A 20,682-nucleotide genomic window follows, 5' to 3' on the forward strand; every position below is an offset into this window, starting at 1 on the left:
TGGGCATGAGGTCAGAGAGATGGGCAGTCATGCTCCTGCTGTCAGCCAGCTCAAATGGGCTTGGATACAGCATGAGGAGACACCCAAGGGACACCCTCACTAGCCTTTGGCTCTGGATGGGCATACAAATGCAAGCCCCACACATTCAATCACGCACTTTTGCAGGCATATAAGAGCAGAAAGAGTTGTTAAAAGCAACAAAAATTGCTCTCTCGCTCATAGCAGTGAGACATTTACTGCATCTGAATGGAGCACAAACAAAAATACTGTAATGTGAAAGGGAATAATTTTAACGAAAATACAAATAATACACAAAGACACACAAAAGCATCTCCTGACACAGTGAGACATGGAATTACAGATTTCAGAAAGGACAAATTCCTTTGGAGCACTGCCATGGATTACTGGCTGCTACGGTCAGTGCTCACTGATGATGAACAATTTGTATTCATGTTCATTCGAAACATGCATAAAGCATGTAAATATGCATCATCTGCAGACGAAAAATCCCTCATCCATTGCATCCAATATTTAAAATGAACAAAAGGAGGAGTGACCATAGAAAGCACACTGGTTGCATTAACAAGGAAATCCTCTGATACAATGGGGAATGATTAAACCCTGATATGAGGACTTTTCTTTGCCATTAAACATTCAGGTTTAAATAAGACCTCTATTCAAAAGAAGCATGCTTCCATCATCCATTTGTCGAGATTACATTTGTGGATGTATCCTAACTATGGACCAAATGTAGGACTATAACGCCAGCAATGCACTTAAATGTCAGATGTCTAAGAATAGCTAATGCATCTCCAGTGACTCCATTTTAAATTGGGATATGATTATGTCCATGTATTAATGTTAAACTCAGAAAGTGAGGCATCTTTAAAAGGGCAATTATTGCTCTGGTATTTCAAGTAACACAGTTACAGAAATGTCCCATTTTTCCATGTTTTTACATAAATGGCATAACATATGTAATAGGATGTCATGGCTAGGGTCACTTTGGATTACTGTTGAAGGATGCTGCCATAAACACTATACCAAACTGACCCCTTGTGGTGTTGTTGCACATTGCATTGGTTTGTGGAACAGGATAAACCAAAACCCTGCTTCATTATGACGAATTCATCTATTAATTAGTGGAAACATTATGAAACATTATTCAAATGATAAAGTAAACCCTAAGTATAGCCCCCAAACAAAAAAGAAGCACAGATAATTAAAGTATAACCTTCAACGATATTGTAATACTGGGTGTCCATAAAGCGTCTTTACAATTTAAAAAACATATTGCAAAGGCAACTGATGAGATATCTTAATCAGATTTGCTATGTACTCAGTCGTTATCAAAGTTTTTAATCACATTGCATTTGTGTATTTCAGGTATCCTGTTAAATGAACCCCTAAAAAAATGGCTACTCCTCACGAAAAGGCACAATGTGGGTCATGGGTTATTGAAACAAAAACGAATGTATGGAAGAGATGCACCGCCATGTCCGTCAAGTTGTGCATGGCACAAGAAATTTATGGAGATAAAGGGAGGAGTAGACGGCCGAGAACAAAGGGATGGCCCAATTCTCTGGCCATCTCGATCATCAGATATCACTCCCTTGGACTTCGTTCTATTGGGTTATGTTAAAGATATCGTGTATCGAACGAACATACGGGACATCAGTGATCTAAAGCAGCAGATCACTGATGCCATTTCCACCATTGATGAGGCTACGCTACAGCGAACATGGCAAGAAATCGAGTACCGTCTTGATGTGCTTCGTGCAACTAATGGAGTCCATATAGAGGTGTATTAAATTAGTAAGAAGACTTCAATATCTACTCCTCATCTTGTAACAATTCCCACATATTTGTTCTCATCATTTGCCTTTGTAATATATCTCTTAAATTGTAAAGAGACTTTATGGACACCCTGTACATCTCATACTCATAACACTGAAAATCTTACTGTGTGTGTACATTTCATTTGTAGTAATTACCTGTCCTGAGGGAGTCACTGTTGTATGGTCTCCTCAGAAGGGTCAGGTTACTTGGAATAGGGTTACAGGCTTTACTGGTTCCAAAAAACGGACACCGTCATTTAAGGTAATGAAGCCAGTCCGTACACATTGTCACAGACACAAGAGCACCTGTCCATCCAGGAGTGTATCATTTTTCCAGGTGACCAGAAAAGAGAGAGGAAACAAAGTTTGGACAGCAGAATGTTTGTGGGAATATTCAACAATAGCATCTGATTTTACCAGGGAGGACAACGTAAGTTTGTACCTGTTATCTCACTCTAGAGTCTCGTCGTGTTTGAAATTTGCCAAAACAGAGAATGACTTGGTTTTTATTTTCCTTCCCACCAGCTGAGTCTTCATGGCTGAGGCCGCGGGGACAAAAAGTGGAGGTATGAGCAGCGGAGGGGCTGGCGGCGTGCGCGTCCCTCAGGAGACCTCTCTCAAAACCGGGGTGGTGCTGTCGGATGAAAGGGTTGACTTTCTTCGGGAGCAGGCCTTCTGTGTGCTGCGAGTGAAGACGGATAAGTGGAACCGCTTCATTGGTGCGGAGGAGAACCAGAAGATTATACTGGATTTTCTGGACCACATCTGGACCAACAGGCTGCTGCTCTTCACCGGACCAGGAGGGACACTGCATGCGGGGGATACTCAAGTAAGAAATACACACACACAAGCACACAGAAAATGATGAACACGGTCAGGCAGAGAGTGTGGTCAGACACCTGCTTTTACAAATGCATATACTATTTTCCCCATTGCTCTTTTTATACTCAATTTTGCAGAAAATTCAATTATAGTAATAGCCTGGAGTAAATATTTAACAGAAGAGTTTATCTATTGCTTTTGTTTGCACCGTGTCTATACTAATATCCCCGAGGTAAAGACACTGAAACGGTGATTAGATGGTCGCCTGACTGCTGCAACACAATTCATCAAAAAGTTAGCAGAAAAATGAGGTTCTTACTCGTGCACACACTGTTGCATACAAATAATCATACCGTGAACAGAGGGCAAAGCTCGTGAAAGAGAAAAACAGGTGATGTGCAGGTAAACACACAAAGTGTTTATATCTCATGGGCTTGCAGTTTACACTCTGTCTAACATGCACAACTTTTGAAATAAGTCACTACTTATTTCTGGTGCTTTCAATGCTGTTGAAAGCATCCCTACTGTTTTTGCATCTGTGAAGACGTCTCCACCGTGGAAGACCAAGCTGCTGTGCGTGCTAAAGAAAGGTGTGAAAAGAATCGACCGCCAACAATTCCGACACCAGTTGTGGTTGGGAGAAGTGCCTGGATATCCAATGGAGCACCTACCTGTAGTCATCTCTGAGGTTAGAGAGAATGTGTACATGTCATACGTGTTTTCTTTGGATACATGAGCGATACATGGCTTATATGATCAACCTTTTTCACAGCAAACATTTAGATTTTTCCACAAAAGGGAGGTGCTGCTTTGGCACATGACATAGCTTCTTGGGGCTGCTGATGGAACTGAGCTATTATTTATTCCGCCTGTGCTTTCCCAACACGAAAATTCAAAATGTATGTCAGGAAAATGGTCAATTGCTTGCAGAACAAAAGAAGAATAGATGCTGTGTGTAACACAGGATACCTGGGCACAATTACTGTGAAAATGAGCTGGTGTGTCCGTACAGGTTCTGGTGTGTGTGTTATCCAACGGACTGAACCATGAGGACTGGCCGCGGGTGGTTTCCGATGACATCCACAGGCACCTCGAGAGGCTGAGGAGCAAGGTGGTGACTCTTCGAGGCCATGCTGAGGGGCGAACACTGCTGCCCCTGCCACTGTGTGTGGAGAGGGCGCGGCCTCAAGATATTGTACAGAGGTTAGTGTGCAACCGTGAAGAAGTGCAATGTACATTTATTGAAGTATTACACGCCTTTTTCTACTTTGAACCCATAACAATCCTGGGACACAATGTCATTTTTACTGAACTTAATTGATACTACAGCTTTAGCTGATTGTTACTTTTTCAGTTATTGCTATTTTATACTAATTTATTTTGTCCACAAAAGATTTGAATTTGGGGTATGAAATGCCTATTTATTTATCTATACACCAACAATGACACAGAGCAGTATAATAGTTACTTTTACTTTGGTCATTTTACAATAACCTTTAACAAAAAAAATGGCAAATGATTAAGTAATGCTCTTAAAACATTTTGGAGACATTCATTAAAGCATAAGAAAAAGAAAATAATGTTTTCCGCATGATGAATTCACAGTTTGGTGTTACTTCTGACAGCAACCTGTTGAAAGTAGCCACTCTCGTGTTCGATTTCTAGCCGGAAGTAACACGTTGCCTCAATTGTAACATTCCAAAAAATAAGAAGAGGGAGATAGAAAAGAAACGGTCCGTGAATTATGAAATCACGTAAGTCAACGTATGAATTGTCGGGAACTCAGTAACACTTAAGTTGCTTACCACAAAAGAGAGGATTCAGAAATACAGGAAGGAAAAAAGGCAACCTCCATTTCCTGGCGCCATCTTTGTTTACTTCACGAGGGAGTCCTAACAGGGGATTCTTTTTTATGTACTGCACACAGAATATTTTCCGCATAATTGTTCGAATTGCAAAAGTATTTTGGGAGTCTTCGAAGAACCTGTAAATAATTTCACCTTTGTAGTTTGTCAGCATTATCAATATGTGCAATAAAATAGGACAAGCACAGACGCATCAATAAGGCTGCATTCCACTTAGAGAATGCTATTCTTTTGTGCATTTGCTGTAACTAACTAGCATGCGCAGGTGCAAAAGAGGAATGCAGCCCTCATTAATACGCCGGATAATAGCAGTAAACACTGAAGTATTTGTTTAAGTATCACAAGTCATTTTGTCATCACAATACTGAACAATGTGTGCAGCTCTAAAACTGATCTATTTCCACTCACTATTGCTGGACGTAGAAATCAGGGTAAAGTTTAAATCTTACAGCTCACAATTATTAGCTGAGTATAGGTTATAAACATTTACAAGATGATTATCATGGCACACAATTTCGGAAGATTTTTTTTATACCTACTTCTTGCTTGCTCATGGTGCTTTTATATTTCATTGCTCACAAAGCTATTTTTATCCACACTGATTGCTTCACTCTCTGTCCCCTGCAGCCCCACTGGATGGCCACTGGACCGTGGCTTGTTATACTCTATAGAAACTCTAATAGTTCAATGGTCTGGACAGATCTGGAATGTGCTGAAGAAAGACTCTGGTATGCTACTGCTCCACGGAGACCACCCAGGCCCCAATGTGGAACTCCAATTTTGGGCCACTCAGAGGGAAAACCTGCAAGGCATCCTGTCACAAGTATGACATTGACTGGAAGTTGGTCAGGCTGCATTTGATTCATAACGTAAACTAAAACTGTAACTGTAAAGTAACAGTAGTATAGAGGTGTTTTTCGTTCAATGCAAGACTCCTGTTACTCCTGAACTCCAAAGTTTGAGTTCACAGATTTAAAAGTTAAATCTCTATAAACAAACATTTACATAGCTTATTTGTTATGTGATTTATAGGTACTTGTATTTTGCGTCATTTAATGTCACTGTTGTCTCTCGCCTTTCATCTGCTGTTTTACTGTGTATGTGCTCTTCTGTGCCCTTTAGCGCGTGACAGATGGAAAAACGTCTCGCAGTTAATGAAAACCGGTATCATGATATAATTAAGTCACAAACAGAACTTGTTGGCATTGTTGACATGCTATTTCAGCTTCTGTCCTTCTATGGTTCCCCACATCAGAGCTCTCAGCTCTTGCACATTAAGCATGAAACTCCCACGTTTCACACTTTTCTCACACTCACACATGCCTTTATCTTCCTACAAAGGCCTAGATTATGCTAGTGTATGTTTTATAAGGTAAACGCATACGATCTGATGCAAAACAATAGCTCTGCCACATGATCTGGTGCTGTGATGTATAAAATTACAGAGGTATTGATATAGTATGTTAATGATAAAATATTGAAGTATTAGTTATTGATGATATGTGTTGTGTTGAGAGCTGCTTCTAATATTATACTCTTATGTATTTAAATGTTAAATAGGCGAACAGAAATGTTTCAATCCTTTCAATGCTGTGTTTTCAGATCCAGAGCTCCAAAGTGGAGCAGATCATGGAGATCCTTAGAAGAGTCAAGAGTAGTTACTACTCTGCCTTTAAGGACGTCTGCATCAAAGTCAATGAGGGTAGATTACCATGACTTGTCATTTATATGCTAATTAATTCATTTCCTCGTTCTGTCATCTCGTCTGTTACAGCTCATCTTCTCATTTTGTTTTACATAAGATGTAAAAGGAGCACTCGTTGTGTTGATACACACTGCACCCATCATTTAGAGATATTAACACAGCATGCCCTGTTTTTCTGCACATGTTCTTGTGTGTCATCATGCTCACTTAATAATAGTGGGGACATTAGCAATCATGCAAAAACAATTGCTAGAAACATTCAGTCAAAGAACACAACTATTAGAGCACTGTTCAAGCCCAATTATATCAATGTTATCCACTAATGCTCCTGGACATTATTACTATAGCTGTGCTGGAAGCAGAAGACATAGATCTGTATCTGCGACCTTTGAGGAGACAAATCAGCAGCTTAGAGGAGAGGAGTTTTCCACAGGTGGATGCTCTGCTGCCTCCTCTTTTTCACACTCTTTGCCTCATATGGAGTCATTCCCAGTACTACTGCACACCACAGCGCATGGTGGTCCTGCTGCAGGAATTCTGCAACCTTATCATTGAAAAGGTATGATAAATGTCTGTTGTAACGTCAAAGAAAGGAGAGAGAGAAGAGAAGAGAATTAAACAGCTTAAACACCTGATCATTACAATGCCTGTGTGTCTGCGTACAGGCCTTTGCGTACCTTATACCCGAAGAACTGTTTAAGATGGAGCTTGAGGAAGGGATGGAAAGAGTGCAGATAAGCATCTCAGTTCTGCGCACCTTTAAGCAGTTGTTTCACACTTACTGTCGACGGATACCTAATTACTACACAAACAGCCAGAACATCAAGTTGTGGGACTTTCCGGCGTCCCTTGTGTTCAAGCGTTCAGACTGCATCCTGGAAAGACTTCTTATGATTGAGGTGTGTGGGGTCAGCGAGCAGAGTTTTGTGTGTGTGTTTTATATCAAAATGTAGATATGCACGTTGGATTTTCAATCCTAAATAAAAAGATCACAACAGCTTGAATCAAATTGACATGGTTAATGTTAAGATAACTCCCTCTTTTTTTAGTATTTGTCTTTATTCATCGTGTGTATCAAAAGTGCTACCTCTCAGTAGGTGTTAATAACCACGAATTTCTCATTTCCTTTATAGGAACTATTTGCAACAGCTCTTGACTTTCTGAAGCTGGAGAAGGTTGAACTAGGTGGATCCAGAGGGAAGATCCTCAGTGAGATGGTCTTCAGCATGAGCGAGGAGTTTCATGACCGCTGGCGGACCCTGAGAGAGAGCAAATATGACCCCTTGGACTACAGCAATGATGTGAGACCTTGTGAAATCGCTCTCGCTGTCGTTGATGTTGCAGTGCTATTTATATAATAAGCCCCTCTGGGTTCTAATTCACAGTGATTCATAGGTGGCATTGAACAGGAACAGCCAAATAATCAAAAATAACAATTAGATGTAATTTTATTGCCCAGCAGTGCAAGTATTGAAAGGTTGCAAGGCAAACTAGTTGCTAAGCAACACACAAGAATCAGTGACTGGAGTCATTATTAGTCTGTGCATCAATATTTAATTTACTAGATATAAATATTATTTTACAACAGCTTCTAGTGGGACTCAGAACAGGAACTCAATCTGAAATTGATTTGTGTCATCACACATTTTTGTCAAATGCGTGTTATTCCAGCCTTTACTGATTAACTGAGCTAAGGAGAATTTAAAGGTCTGCGCTGAAAATGAAATGGAATAAAAATCGTGGAAAAATATAGATGGAATCCAGGCTTTTTTAATCACACTAACAAGTGAAAATATCTATCAAAAGTTGCACAAAAAGGGTAGCACATCTCAATATCCAGATTAAGGGGAACAGAAGTATTCACATTTGCCTTGTTTATGCGGCTCGCATCACAGATTAAATACACTAACGCGATTCAGCATAAAGCCTTCGTCAAGTCTGATGAGGTCAATCATACAAACTATGTTTCTAGATGCTACACAGGCGTCAACTTCACATAATTATCCAACCATCATTTCATAATGTCAATGATACAAGCTATTTCCAGCTAAACACCACTTTTCCCCAGAATAGAATACAGCACTGTCACTTCTGAATAAATTACCTTAGGTCAAGAAACATGTAAGACTGAAGTCAACATTAAGTCCTTTTGGCATCATAGTGTTTATAAGTGTGTATATTCAATACATCTGGAAATAGCTTGTATAATTAGCATTATGAAATGGAAAAAAAATGATTGGACAGTGACTAATTAGGTGAAGCTGACACAGCTGTATGATTGACCTTATCAGACTTAAATGCGCTCTGATAAAGACTCTATGCCAAAACCCATTAGTTTGTGTTTGTCTGTATTATCTGAAGGCAAATGTGAGTACCTCTGTTCTCCTTAATCTGGTAACTTTTGGAATATTTGTTAGATTTTTGGGTTTGGCACTCCATTGAAGACTTCACAGCCGAAGCGCAATTTCATCCCTCTGATTGAAAATATCTACCATTACCTACCCTTTGCTCCTTTGTGTGTCCAGGATTTTGTGCGTCACTACAGGCGTTTTGTGGAGCAGAATAGAGACTTTGACCAGAGGCTGGCAACTGTCCTCAATTTGGCTTTTCACCACTCCAAGAACCTGAAGTCAGCCTTTAAGGTGCGTCTGCTCTACACTGACAAACCCGATTCTGCCTTTAGTGATATAATTGCACAGTGTTGTGTAAAAAGACCAAGCGGACAACATTCTGTATGTTGGCTCGCTGCAATGACGATCATCTCTGCTCAGAGGCATTTGCTCATTAGTGGAAAGTTTTGTTATTTGGGTGTGTTGTTTTTAGACAGTAATGGTCTAAATTAACACTGCCGTTTTGTGTCCCATTTAGTTGTTGAAGATTTTTGGCACCCTCCTTGAGAGACCCAGAATCCATCAGCTGTTTTCTCCTAATTATAATGTGTTGCTGGCCATGTTCAACCAGGAAACAGACGACTGTCAGTTTATACTCGATCAACACAGAGAAGGGGTAAAAAAACACAACTGAACTGAAAAAAATCCTCCTCTAATATGTCTTAGTCATTTCTATATTGATTCAGTCACCTAGAAATAGGCAAAATACAGATATATGTAATGTAATAACCACAGCAGCTAGCTATGCCTAACTATGCCATACCAGGGCAGTCTCATAGCATTTAAGATGACTAGGATTTTCGTACTCATCCAACAAACATTCAGGAGAGAGTTCGGTATATTTCAAGTAATAGAAATAGAATATTGCCATATTAATTAAGCTCTGTGTTTCAGCTGCAGGTAGGCTGTGCAGTCATAGGAAAAAACAAGCCCACCGTAGCCGGTAACCTGAAATGGTCGCAGGAGCTTCGATATCGCATCCTCACCAACAGGAGCAATCTGTGCGAGCTGGCCCATGCGTATGAACCATCTCTACTCCTAATGCACACAGACAATCACACACTCCCATGAATGTCCTTGTAGTGATCTGGCATCAAACAGATCTATTGATGAATATACCATACACTGATGTTTATATACATGTACCTGCACTGAGAGTAAGATTGCTTTAGGGTTTAAAAGGATTATGTGATCACTGTTTAAAGTATTTAAATGCTGTGACACTGGATGTGCACGATACAGGTGATATATGCTCGTACCTGTCCTTCCAGGCCTCTGGGCTGTTCCGAGGCAGATGACGTGCTTCAGAAGTGTGAACGTGTTCTTGAGATTCTGGACAGACACGATGAGGATCTGTTCACACAATGGACTGAGGGGCTGGAGGAAATATGTCAAACGCACCTCAGAGAGCCGCTGTTGACCCTGGACATTGACACAGGCCTCTTCCAGATCAACTTCAGTCCTGCTGTAAGCACAAAGAATAATAACTCTGCAAAAGACATATTGAACATAGAAGTGAGGCTTAACCTTCTCTTTGAAAGAGCACCTCTCACAGTTGCGAGAGCATTCACAGAAATAAGATAAACTTTGTACTCTGTAATAGACTGAAGTCGTTTGTATGAGTCTTAATGTGCATATCTTGGCTAAAGTTTTTGCTGTTATACTTTATTATACACACATACACATACACAAAACAGTAACAGTTTCACTTCCACAACAATCAACCACCTGCATGTGAGGTTTTTTGGAAACATCTGTATTTTAACCTTGGTTATGCCCCTTGTTAGTTAATCTGCATCAGTATTTATTGTATGATCGGCAATGTCAAAATGGACTATAATCAAAGAATAACCAACATACCTGATGAATTTACCATTTTTCCTCTTATTGCTCCCCCCAGCTGACATCAGTTCTAAGGGAGGTGAAATATCTAGGATTACTAAAGATCCAAAACATTCCTGAGGCAGCCCTCCATCTCTATTCTAAACGGGAGAGACTATACACAGTGGGTAACAAGCCTTCCTAGTGTGAGATTAGACATAGTGTCTGACAGCTGTATTTGGGAGATGCATGGCTCAATAAAATATGTTGAAAAACAATCTGTGTTAAAGATGCACTCTGTCATGTAGTACACGCAGACACTGACCTTGGTGACCCATTGGTACAACAAGCTCCAGAGTACCATCCTAGCTGTAGAGCTGGGATTAGTCAAAGATGAGATGGATGGGATGAGACAGCAGCTAGAGCCAGCCCTCCGCGAGCTGACCTGGGCTCAAGATGACCTCTGGGACTACATCAAGAGTACACGAGAACTGGTCAAGGTACTGAAGATTTCTTATGTGATTTTAGAGAAATGTTTTCAAGTGATTAGATGTTGCCACTGTTTTGAAGCATATTTACACAATTCTTGTCTCAGTTTTTTGATTCTGGTTTGTACACACAAAAAATATGTCAATGCCCTTTTTGTTTTTACATGAATCTGACATGCTTCTTCAGTTGTCCAAATTGTCCTTAAGTGTAGTTTGAGCTGTTAACCGCAGCACTTCCTCACAACGGCAATCATTTGAAAACCAAAAAGCGATGTGATGCTTTTGACCACAAAATGGAATTACTAGTCATGCTTGTTGCTCCTGTTTGTCTGTGCCAGAGCATTTCCAGTCGTGTCCAGAAGAGTAAAGCTAATGTGGAAGCCATTCAGGCCCTCATGGGTAAATTCAGCAACAGGGCTTTCATCATCCGAAAGAGTCGGGATTCTACTCTCCTCATCTTCTCTGACATTGAGGAGAGTGTTTCCAAACAGCATGCTCTCATCAGCAGTACAGGGGAGCAGATACACAAACTACTGCAGGTGTGCTTGCATCTTACCCTTGAAGCTGGAGAGATTACTTTTGAAAATACAATAATGTACAGTAAAGAAACTGCAGAAATATTCCTGTCAGTGACTGTTTTGGGTTTCTTTTGCCATCTAACATCATAATTCCACTGTGCTGCAGGAGAATCAGTCTCTGCTCGGCATGACGGACCCAGACGGCAGTGAATGGCGGGCCTACACAGAATATGTTGACCGTATGATCCTGGCAGGCTTCACCAGCGCAGTCCGCTGCTCCCTGCAGTACCTCATGGACAACACAGATGCAGCCCAGCGTATAACACCACTATTTGAGGTCCAGCTGGTACTCAACAGCAATGAAATGACCTTTGACCCCTCATTGGACCTAAGCCAAAGCGGTAACTTCTACGACGTTGTGGATAAAATGGTGGCAAGCATCACCAGCGTGGCATCTTTTATTCCCAGAGTGGCAGCCCACAAACAGCTGAATAATTACCAGGTGTTGCACGGATTAGATGATAGACTTGTCAGACATACAGATGCATAAACGTATTTGCTTGTACACAGACCCACGTCATATTCTGTCTTGGTTTCCCATGTTGCAGTCTGACATAAACAAAATGAAGGATTTGTCAGAGATGTGCCACATCATACGCTCACGGGCACGAGCAGCGGTCACTAAGTTAAGTGTCCGGTTTTTTTCTCCTCACTCTAAGAGAGGCTTGATTGTAATTTCACATTCAGTGCATTCAGTATATAAATGTGAATATTGTGTTGATTTTTTTAGGTGAAGGAGTACCAGGCTTCATTTTCAAGCTACCGCTATCTGTGGACTGATGACAGGTCAGATTAGTTTGAGTGCTGAGTTAGTTATGTCAAGTTCTCTCTACACAGAATTGCATGTTAAAAGGTTTTTCTCTACACTTGCAGATCTGAATTTATGAGGCAGTTCCTGCTTTATGGCCACGTTTTAAGTACAGAGGAAGCCGAGCTATATGCTGACTATGAACTGAAAAAGAACCCACCCACCCTTGACAACTTTAAAGATCAAGTGTGTTCTGCTTTTGTGATTCATTTCTAATTCAACCTTGACTTATTTAACGGCCCTTTGGACAGCTTGTTTGTGCAGTCATAGTCATTGTGTCATTCCTCCGTCCAGATCAATCTGTTTGAGTCTCTGTATGTGCGAGTGAGCAAGATGGAGGACAAGAAGGTGTTTTGTGGCTGGCTGCAGCTAGACATCAGACCATTTAAGCACACACTGATGAACGTCATCAAGAAGTGGAGCTGGATGTTCAAAGAGCACCTTCTCAACCACGTAAACCAGAGGTTTGGCAGTAATGCATCTCTCCAAATGTGCATCATTTACAACAACAGAAAAAAACACTTCATCATACCTCGTGACCTCCTCTCTTCCCTATTTCACAGCGTAAGGGAATTATCACAGTTTATCCAGGACACGGCTGCTGGTCTTTCTACAAAGGTGTCAGGTGGGGATTATGCAGGGCTTGTAAACATAATGGGACACCTCATGGCCATACGAGACAGACAGATCAGCAACGAACAGCACTTTAAACCACTCAAGTCAACAGCTGAACTCCTCAAGACCTACGGACAGCAACTTCCAGACAGTGTCTACACGCAGCTAGAAGTGCGTAAAAGTGCCATAGACGGTAGCTGCTTTGTAAGGTTGTCAGAGCAATCACTTTTTTTTTTTTGCTTCTTTGCCACAAAACACAGGAACTGCCTGAGAAGTGGAAAAGTCTCCGAAAAATTGCCTTCACAGTCAAACATGAAGTGGCACCACTGCAGTCGAATGAAGTTTCGGTCATACGCAGGAAATGTGTCCGGTTTGAGGTGAGGCTGAGTGTGAGGAGTGTAGGATGTCATTCGGCCAACCCCTTACAAAGAGCTTGATAGCTGATATACAAACCTTCTTACTTTCTTTCCTGCATTATGTATGACTCCACACCCCTTCAGTGCCTGCACAGAAGCACATTGAGAGGCGGTGGAGGATATGCATGCATTCTGAATATCCTGTATTTTCACATTTCAGGTCAAGCAACATGAGTTCAGAGAACAGTTTCGCACCGAATCAATCTTTAAGATCAATGTGGAGGACCCATATAAACTAATTGACAAGGTAGGCAGTGGAAGAGATTCTTTTGCGCCCTAAAAATAGAACAATCATTCGAGCTAAAGTCGCCCATGCTGTATGATTAAAGAAAATCCATGAGACAAAACAACTGTAACAGCAGATAAAACTGCCTGTCTCCAGTGCAATCGATCGGTGGCAGTGATGGAGATGGAAATGAAAAAGTTGCAGGACACTGCTGATCTGTTTGAGGTCAGCTTCCCAGAGTACAAGCAGCTGCGCCAGTGTCGCTCTGACATCATACTCGTCAAAGCAGTCTGGGACATGATCATCTTTGTAAAGGTAGACATGCAGCAAACACTTTCAAGTTGTGAGCTCAATCCAACTTTTTATGTTTAAGTCAGTAAAAAAAATGAATCAAGTAATCTCTGTCAATCCTAGACCAGTATAGAGGACTGGACCAAAACTCCATGGAAAGAGATCAACGTTGAGCAGATGGACATGGAGCTCCGGCGTTTTGCTAAAGTATGAGAAGCCTCCATTTTTCACAGCTAGATTCTTTTTTATTATGCTGTGGTTTGAAATAAGTACATTCTCCATAGCCACAAGTATATCTGTTCCGTGTTGAAGGAAATGAAGATGCTAGATAAAGAGGTGCGTGTATGGGATGTCTATACGGGGTTGGAATCAACCGTGAAAAACCTGTTGACTTCTCTGCGAGCCGTCAATGAGCTGCAAAACTCTGCCATCAGGGAGAGGCACTGGCAACAGCTTATGAACACCACAGGGGTTTGAGAAAATATTTGCCATCTGATTTTACTGAGTTCCTGTACTGTGGATGCATGCATCTACTCTCTAGGTTCCATTAACCCAATTATCCTGATGTGAAATCTGATCACAGCCATATCATAGAATGTACTGTTTCCCATCAACAGGTCAGGTTTGTCATGGGACCAGGCACCACCTTGGGGGATTTGTTGGAATTACAGCTTCATCGTGTAGAGGATGAGGTCAAAAGCATAGTGGATAAGGCTGTGAAAGAAATGGCAATCGAGAAGGTGGGAGACTAGTATATTCATGAATTAGTCATTTAGATATCAGTATGAAAGCACTGTGTAATTTTTATCATTTCTAACTCGAGAAGAAAAAGTAGATGATTTGAACTCATCCTTGAAAGTTACATTTTAATCTTAGTTAAAAACAAATATTAATAGCTCCTAACTCCTTTGACATTTACTTTTACAGGTTTTGGCCGAGATAACCCAGACCTGGAGTGTTATGTCGCTGTCATATGAGACCCATTCCAGCACAGGAACCCCTTTGCTCAAAGCGGATGAAAACTTAATTGAGACACTAGAAGACAACCAGGTGACCCCACTGAGAGCATGTGGTGCACTTTATATTACCTGTTCAAAAGGCAAACTGTTCTCTATAATGTTTCGTGTCAACATTTATTATAAAAGGCTTGGACTCATTGGAGCCACAGAACAGGTAGCTGACCACAAAAAAAAAAATACATGCAGAAAAATGAATGACAGGTGGAGAAATGTTCATGTTATTTATGGGGCCATGCATCAGAATTGCTTCCTGCAAACTTCTGTGTAATCACGTCATGTTTCATTGGTCTTCAGGTCCAGCTGCAGAACATTCTGATGAGTAAGTATGTGGAGTATTTCCAGACAGAGGTCAGTGGCTGGCAGAGGAAGCTGATGGTGGCTGACCTGGTCATCTCCACCTGGATGTCTGTCCAGAGGACCTGGGCCCACCTTAACAGCATCTTCACAAACAGCCATGACATCCGCTGCCAGCTGGCCTACGACGCCGAGCGCTTTCACGGAATACACGCTGACTTTCAGGTAACGCTACTTACATCGCATTGTATATATCATCATGACTACAAAAAAAAAAAATTTTTACTTTTTTATTTGCCTTTCACTTAGAGTTTGATGACTGAGGTGGTGAAGAACAGTAATGTGGTCGACGTGACTAACCAGCCGGGCTTCCTTGAAAGCCTGGAAACCTTACAGCAGAGGCTTTCTGTGTGTGAGAAGGCCTTAGCTGAGTATCTGGAGACCAAGAGACTCACATTCCCCAGATTTTATTTTGTCTCTGCTTCAGATCTGCTGGAGATTGTTTCCAAGGGAACACAGCCCAAACAGGTAACAGATCACAAATCAAGCTATCAGTTCGGTGTATTTGTCTAATCTTGTCTCAGTGTAGTTTATCAAATGAATAAAGATAAGGATGAAAGACAAAGTTGGAGTTGGGTATGGATTTATTGGGTGTATATATATATGGTTTTCCAGGTGACCAGACACTTGCTGAAGCTGTTTGACAACATTGCAGATCTCCGCTTCAAGGACTCAAATGGGGGCAAAGGAGGGGAGGAGGATGGGGTGGCAGTTGCCATAGGGATGTACAGTCGCGAGGGAGAATATGTTCCTTTCTCAGAGCCTTGTGTCTGTGAAGGACAGGTATTGAAAGACAAATATTGATTTTTTTGTGTGTGTGTGTGTGTGTGTTGTCATTCAAAAGAGGCTCAGTCTTTGCTGTTTTCACTGTGTGGTGAAGCATTATCTGCACTGCTTATACACCACAGCGTGTATATATGTGTACATGTTCACAGTTAACAAATTCATTGCTTTTCCAAGCATTCTAATGTGTAGCATTTTTAAGATTTTGTGTCTTTTTCCAGGCAGAGTGTTGGTTGAGTGCTTTAGAGGGCACCATGCGCTGCACAGTCAGAAAAGAGATACAGGAGGCTGTAGCTGCATATGAGGACAAACCACGAGACCAGTGGCTCTTTGACTACCCTACGCAGGTTTGATGATGCATAGTGTGGAGAATTAACTTTTAGTCTTTAAAAGGACATGAATTATGTGCTGTTGTCTTGCTTTTCTTTCCTTAAATAGATTGGGTTAACTGGCAGTCAGGTGTGGTGGGCCACTGATGTAGGCATTGCCTTTGAGAGGGTGGAGGAAGGATTTGAGACGGCTCTCAAAGACTACAACAGAAAACAGGTACTGTTGCAAGGAAACAATTTGTTATGCTGGTGAGTGAACACAGTGGCTGTTTTGTTCATAGATCACTTGGTTTGGTAGATCACACAACTCAACTCACTGATCCACATGCTGCTCGGAGACTTAACTCCTGGAGAAAGACAGAAAATTATGACAATCTGCACTATTGATGTTCATGCTCGAGACGTGGTTGCCAATCTCATATCTCAAAAGGTAGTTTTTAAAACTATACCTTCCTTTTTCAGTGAGCCTCATGGAAATTATTTGACCCTACTGTCGGTGTTACTGCACACGCCGTTTAGGTAACGACTGGGCAGGCATTTGCGTGGCTGTCCCAGTTACGCCATCGCTGGGATGAAGAAACGAGACACTGTTATGTTAACATCTGTGATGCACAGTTCCAGTTCAGCTATGAATACCTGGGGAACACGAACAGACTGGTCATCACCCCGCTCACTGACAGGTAAACACGCATGCTTTATTAAATACTCCCCAAATACACAGAATGTAAACATTGATAATGATAAATATTGACAAAGACATTAATAATGGACTCCCTTTGCCTAGCAACAACAAACAAGGCCACTCGAAGCACTTAACATGTAAATGCTCAGTCAAGTAGCTGCAGTGCTTAGAAGTAGGAAGCACCCACACAAATGTAAAATACAAGGAGGCAAGCAAGTGCTCACTGTCTCTGTCCTGTGATCAAATGAAGAAGAAAAACACAAACATCATAGTCTCTCAGTCCTCTCATCGTACATCGAATTGCACTTTTGTTTTGATGCCACAATGTTTGAAAAAACACATCTCAGTTGAAACTAGGTTGTCTTAACTGTGGTTATTACTCACTTTATTTTCTTTTGTGATTTTACATCTCAACCCTACCCCTGTCAGGTGTTACATAACCCTGACCCAGTCCCTCCATCTGACTATGAGTGGTGCCCCGTCAGGTCCAGCTGGCACCGGTAAAACCGAGACTACTAAAGACCTTGGACGCTCCCTCGGCATTATGGTATATGTGTTCAACTGCTCGGAACAAATGGACTACAAGGTAGCGTGGATCGCAGAGATTTTCCTCTCCGTGTCAGTTTTACTCCATTTTTATAAATATTTATCAAACCTTTTCTTAATCTGTCTCTGTCCTCAGTCTATAGGCAACATCTACAAGGGTCTGGCTCAGACAGGAGTGTGGGGTTGCTTTGATGAGTTCAATCGGATCTCAGTAGACGTTCTGTCTGTGGTTGCTGTGCAGGTCAAGACTATACAAGATGCTATACGCAACAAAAAACAGAGGTATAGGTGTATCAATATACTCTGCCCATTCGTTTGTCTGCTGATTTGCACCCGTTACACAATCTGCACTTGCTACTGTGTGAATCTAGGTTTCATTTTCTGGGAGAAGAAATTGAACTGAAGCCAACAGTAGGGATCTTCATCACTCTAAACCCAGGTTATGCTGGCAGGGCTGAGCTTCCAGAGAATCTTAAAGCACTATTCAGGTGTGATTTATTGTGAGACTTTTCGGTGTAAGAGTTAACAAATGCCAAAGATGACTATTTATTATCCAATTTGCTTAAAATTCAGGCCCTGTGCAATGGTGATCCCAGACTTTGAGCTCATCTGTGAGATCATGTTGGTGGCTGAGGGGTTCATTGATGCTCGTCTGCTGGCACGCAAGTTCATCAGTCTTTACACTCTCTGTAAGGAGCTGCTGTCCAAACAGGTGCCAACATAACAGTAATTTGTCATGACATATAAAACACTATAACTGTTCCCTGTGCTGCTTTAGGATGAGAGCATGCCCTAGAGTGCTAGGGTGACTGGTAAAGGACACAAATGAGACTAGAAGGAATCTTATTGGGTGAAGAACAAATTGATTTTAACTAATTGAGTTCTACCTTTTATCATACTGCTAAGATTGACAAAAAATGTGCAAAAAAAATATGTATTTCTATTTATAAAATGCCAACCTTGTTCCACCAGTGAAGGCTAAACATAATACCCAACATTCTTCTAAAATCTTTAGTGTATATACGGTAGTTGTATGGTGAACATATATGAGCACAACCAGCAGGTGCTCCACAATGCAGTGTTTTAACACTGCCTTTTTACGCTCCTTGTGTCTGCACAACTACTATAAAGCCTTTAAACATCGTGTCCCACATACTTAAAGAACGTAACAAGACACATGTTGTCAATCATGTTAAGTGACATGTTATTTTCCACAGGACCATTATGATTGGGGTTTGCGGGCTATCAAATCAGTTCTGGTTGTTGCTGGATCGCTTAAGAGAGAGGAACGTAGCAGACCCGAAGAACAGGTGTGCATCACTTTATCGTTCACGGAGGAAATAATTCTGTTCAATCACATGGCTTTGTCGTTTCTGCACATTTGAGCCCATTAATGCTTGTGCTTTTCAGCTTTAGAACTGTGATGCCATCACTGTCTCCCCAGGTGCTGATGCGGGCCCTGAGGGACTTCAACCTGCCGAAGATAGTCACCGGTGACGTGCCCATATTCCTCGGGCTGATCAGTGACTTGTTTCCTCAGTTAGACGTGCCCAGGAAGAGAGACCCTACTCTAGAAAATGCTGTCCGGCAGTCGGTCAGTGAGCTGCGCCTGCAGCCTGAGGAAAACTTCATACTGAAGGTGCCTCTTTCTTTGGAATGTCTTAAAGATTAAGATGTCTTAATGTCATCGTCTGTTTTAGTTGCAAAGTTTTTGCAAAGACGAATCCATGGTAGAAATGTTGTAGACTGTGTTTATCGGATAAAAGTCACCCCTCACTTCAACCGTGCAATCGTTTAAGCTGAGGAGTTTTGGTTCTGAGCTAGTTTTAAAAGAACATTAGATGCGATAAATCATTTCCTAGAAGACAGACCTTTTTGGTGATGAAATAATTTGCAAATTTGTAGTTGACAAAGGTGTGCTACGAAGGGTGTTAAGAATCAATATTGCTCTTGAACACTGTGACACTGTGTGTTGGCAGGTGGCCCAGCTGGAGGAGCTGCTGGCTGTCAGACACTCTGTGTTTGTTGTAGGTGGACCAGGCACTGGAAAGAGCCAGGTTCATTTCTCAAGAACTACATCTATTAAACTCCATATATAAATAGAAATTTTACTTATCGGTTTTGGCTTTCATAAAGCACAGTCACGCACTGTGTGTCCTCTGTTTATGCTGTTTATTTTCTAGATCTTGAAGACTCTCCACAGGACCTACGCAAACATGAAAATGAAGCCAGTATGGAATGATATTAACCCCAAAGCTGTTACCACAGATGAGTTGTTTGGATACCTCCACCCTGCTACCAGAGAGTGGAAAGACGGTGAGGGGCTCGGGGTATATAGACCGGTTTTATTGGGCAATGAATAATGATCAAGGCAATGACTTTTTTCTGTCAAATTATTTTGGGGGCCACGGCCACAATTTCTAATCAAATTTCCTCTCAGAATTAATTGGAAATGTGAAGCACCTTTTGCTGTCGGAATTGCTTTCGCAGGAAATGATTCTGCCACTATTTTAGAACATGACTTTCTGTTCTTATTGTTTTGTTTTTGCTATTATGCAGTATTTTTGCCTCAGTGATGGTCCGTTAATAGAACACTGTAAAACGAATCATTGTCATATATGCGTGTATGTTATACTCTTCACTTAAGGTCTGTTCTCCTCCACCATGAGAGAGCTGACCTCAGTGGCCCATGATGGACCCAAATGGATTGTTCTGGATGGTGATATTGACCCTATGTGGATCGAGTCTCTTAACACAGTGATGGATGACAATAAAGTAAGAGTTTGAGTCTTTTCCATGATTTTGTCTTTCCGGGGGCTGAATATGCTTTAATTTTAGCATAAACTAGCTAAAGGCCAAGCAAGTATTTAAGCATATCATTTATTTCTCAGTGCCAGTCACTCTGTGGATGCATAGTTATTTTACTCTGTGCAGGTTCTTACTCTTGCCAGCAATGAAAGGATCAGTTTGTCATCGTCCATGCGTCTGCTCTTTGAGATCTCTCATCTGAGGGCTGCTACTCCAGCAACAGTGTCCAGGGCAGGAATACTCTATGTCAACCCGCAGGACCTTGGCTGGAGCTCGTAAGACTCACCAAAGCAAAAAA

General features: G+C 41.4%; 1 protein-coding gene across 1 annotated transcript in view; it reads left to right on the forward strand.

The window, feature by feature from the left end:
* The first annotated feature begins 5,240 nt into the window (after positions 1–5,240).
* The window catches only part of dnah9l (dynein, axonemal, heavy polypeptide 9 like), a 30,615-nt gene continuing 15,173 nt past the window's right edge, over positions 5,241–20,682 (forward strand). The window contains exons 1-42 of the mRNA XM_072363822.1: positions 5,241–5,348; positions 6,128–6,227; positions 6,578–6,789; positions 6,896–7,129; positions 7,364–7,531; positions 8,756–8,872; positions 9,099–9,236; positions 9,515–9,639; positions 9,892–10,087; positions 10,521–10,625; positions 10,750–10,941; positions 11,268–11,468; positions 11,614–11,949; positions 12,056–12,139; positions 12,244–12,293; positions 12,381–12,501; positions 12,610–12,779; positions 12,879–13,101; positions 13,191–13,307; positions 13,507–13,593; positions 13,729–13,887; positions 13,987–14,070; positions 14,176–14,334; positions 14,481–14,603; positions 14,791–14,913; positions 15,177–15,401; positions 15,486–15,704; positions 15,852–16,019; positions 16,241–16,366; positions 16,458–16,565; positions 16,647–16,778; positions 16,868–17,028; positions 17,460–17,616; positions 17,713–17,858; positions 17,948–18,064; positions 18,150–18,288; positions 18,794–18,886; positions 19,021–19,215; positions 19,556–19,633; positions 19,760–19,892; positions 20,224–20,351; positions 20,511–20,659. Of these exons, the coding sequence (XP_072219923.1) occupies positions 5,256–5,348; positions 6,128–6,227; positions 6,578–6,789; positions 6,896–7,129; positions 7,364–7,531; positions 8,756–8,872; positions 9,099–9,236; positions 9,515–9,639; positions 9,892–10,087; positions 10,521–10,625; positions 10,750–10,941; positions 11,268–11,468; positions 11,614–11,949; positions 12,056–12,139; positions 12,244–12,293; positions 12,381–12,501; positions 12,610–12,779; positions 12,879–13,101; positions 13,191–13,307; positions 13,507–13,593; positions 13,729–13,887; positions 13,987–14,070; positions 14,176–14,334; positions 14,481–14,603; positions 14,791–14,913; positions 15,177–15,401; positions 15,486–15,704; positions 15,852–16,019; positions 16,241–16,366; positions 16,458–16,565; positions 16,647–16,778; positions 16,868–17,028; positions 17,460–17,616; positions 17,713–17,858; positions 17,948–18,064; positions 18,150–18,288; positions 18,794–18,886; positions 19,021–19,215; positions 19,556–19,633; positions 19,760–19,892; positions 20,224–20,351; positions 20,511–20,659 (6,191 nt within the window). The 5' untranslated portion in view covers positions 5,241–5,255. The remainder of the gene's footprint in view (positions 5,349–6,127; positions 6,228–6,577; positions 6,790–6,895; positions 7,130–7,363; positions 7,532–8,755; positions 8,873–9,098; positions 9,237–9,514; positions 9,640–9,891; positions 10,088–10,520; positions 10,626–10,749; positions 10,942–11,267; positions 11,469–11,613; positions 11,950–12,055; positions 12,140–12,243; positions 12,294–12,380; positions 12,502–12,609; positions 12,780–12,878; positions 13,102–13,190; positions 13,308–13,506; positions 13,594–13,728; positions 13,888–13,986; positions 14,071–14,175; positions 14,335–14,480; positions 14,604–14,790; positions 14,914–15,176; positions 15,402–15,485; positions 15,705–15,851; positions 16,020–16,240; positions 16,367–16,457; positions 16,566–16,646; positions 16,779–16,867; positions 17,029–17,459; positions 17,617–17,712; positions 17,859–17,947; positions 18,065–18,149; positions 18,289–18,793; positions 18,887–19,020; positions 19,216–19,555; positions 19,634–19,759; positions 19,893–20,223; positions 20,352–20,510; positions 20,660–20,682) is intronic.

Source organism: Leuresthes tenuis, unplaced genomic scaffold (assembly GCF_036924035.1).
Source record: "Leuresthes tenuis unplaced genomic scaffold, fLeuTen1.0.hap1 SCAF_14, whole genome shotgun sequence".
Classification (NCBI taxonomy): Eukaryota; Metazoa; Chordata; class Actinopteri; order Atheriniformes; family Atherinopsidae; genus Leuresthes; species Leuresthes tenuis.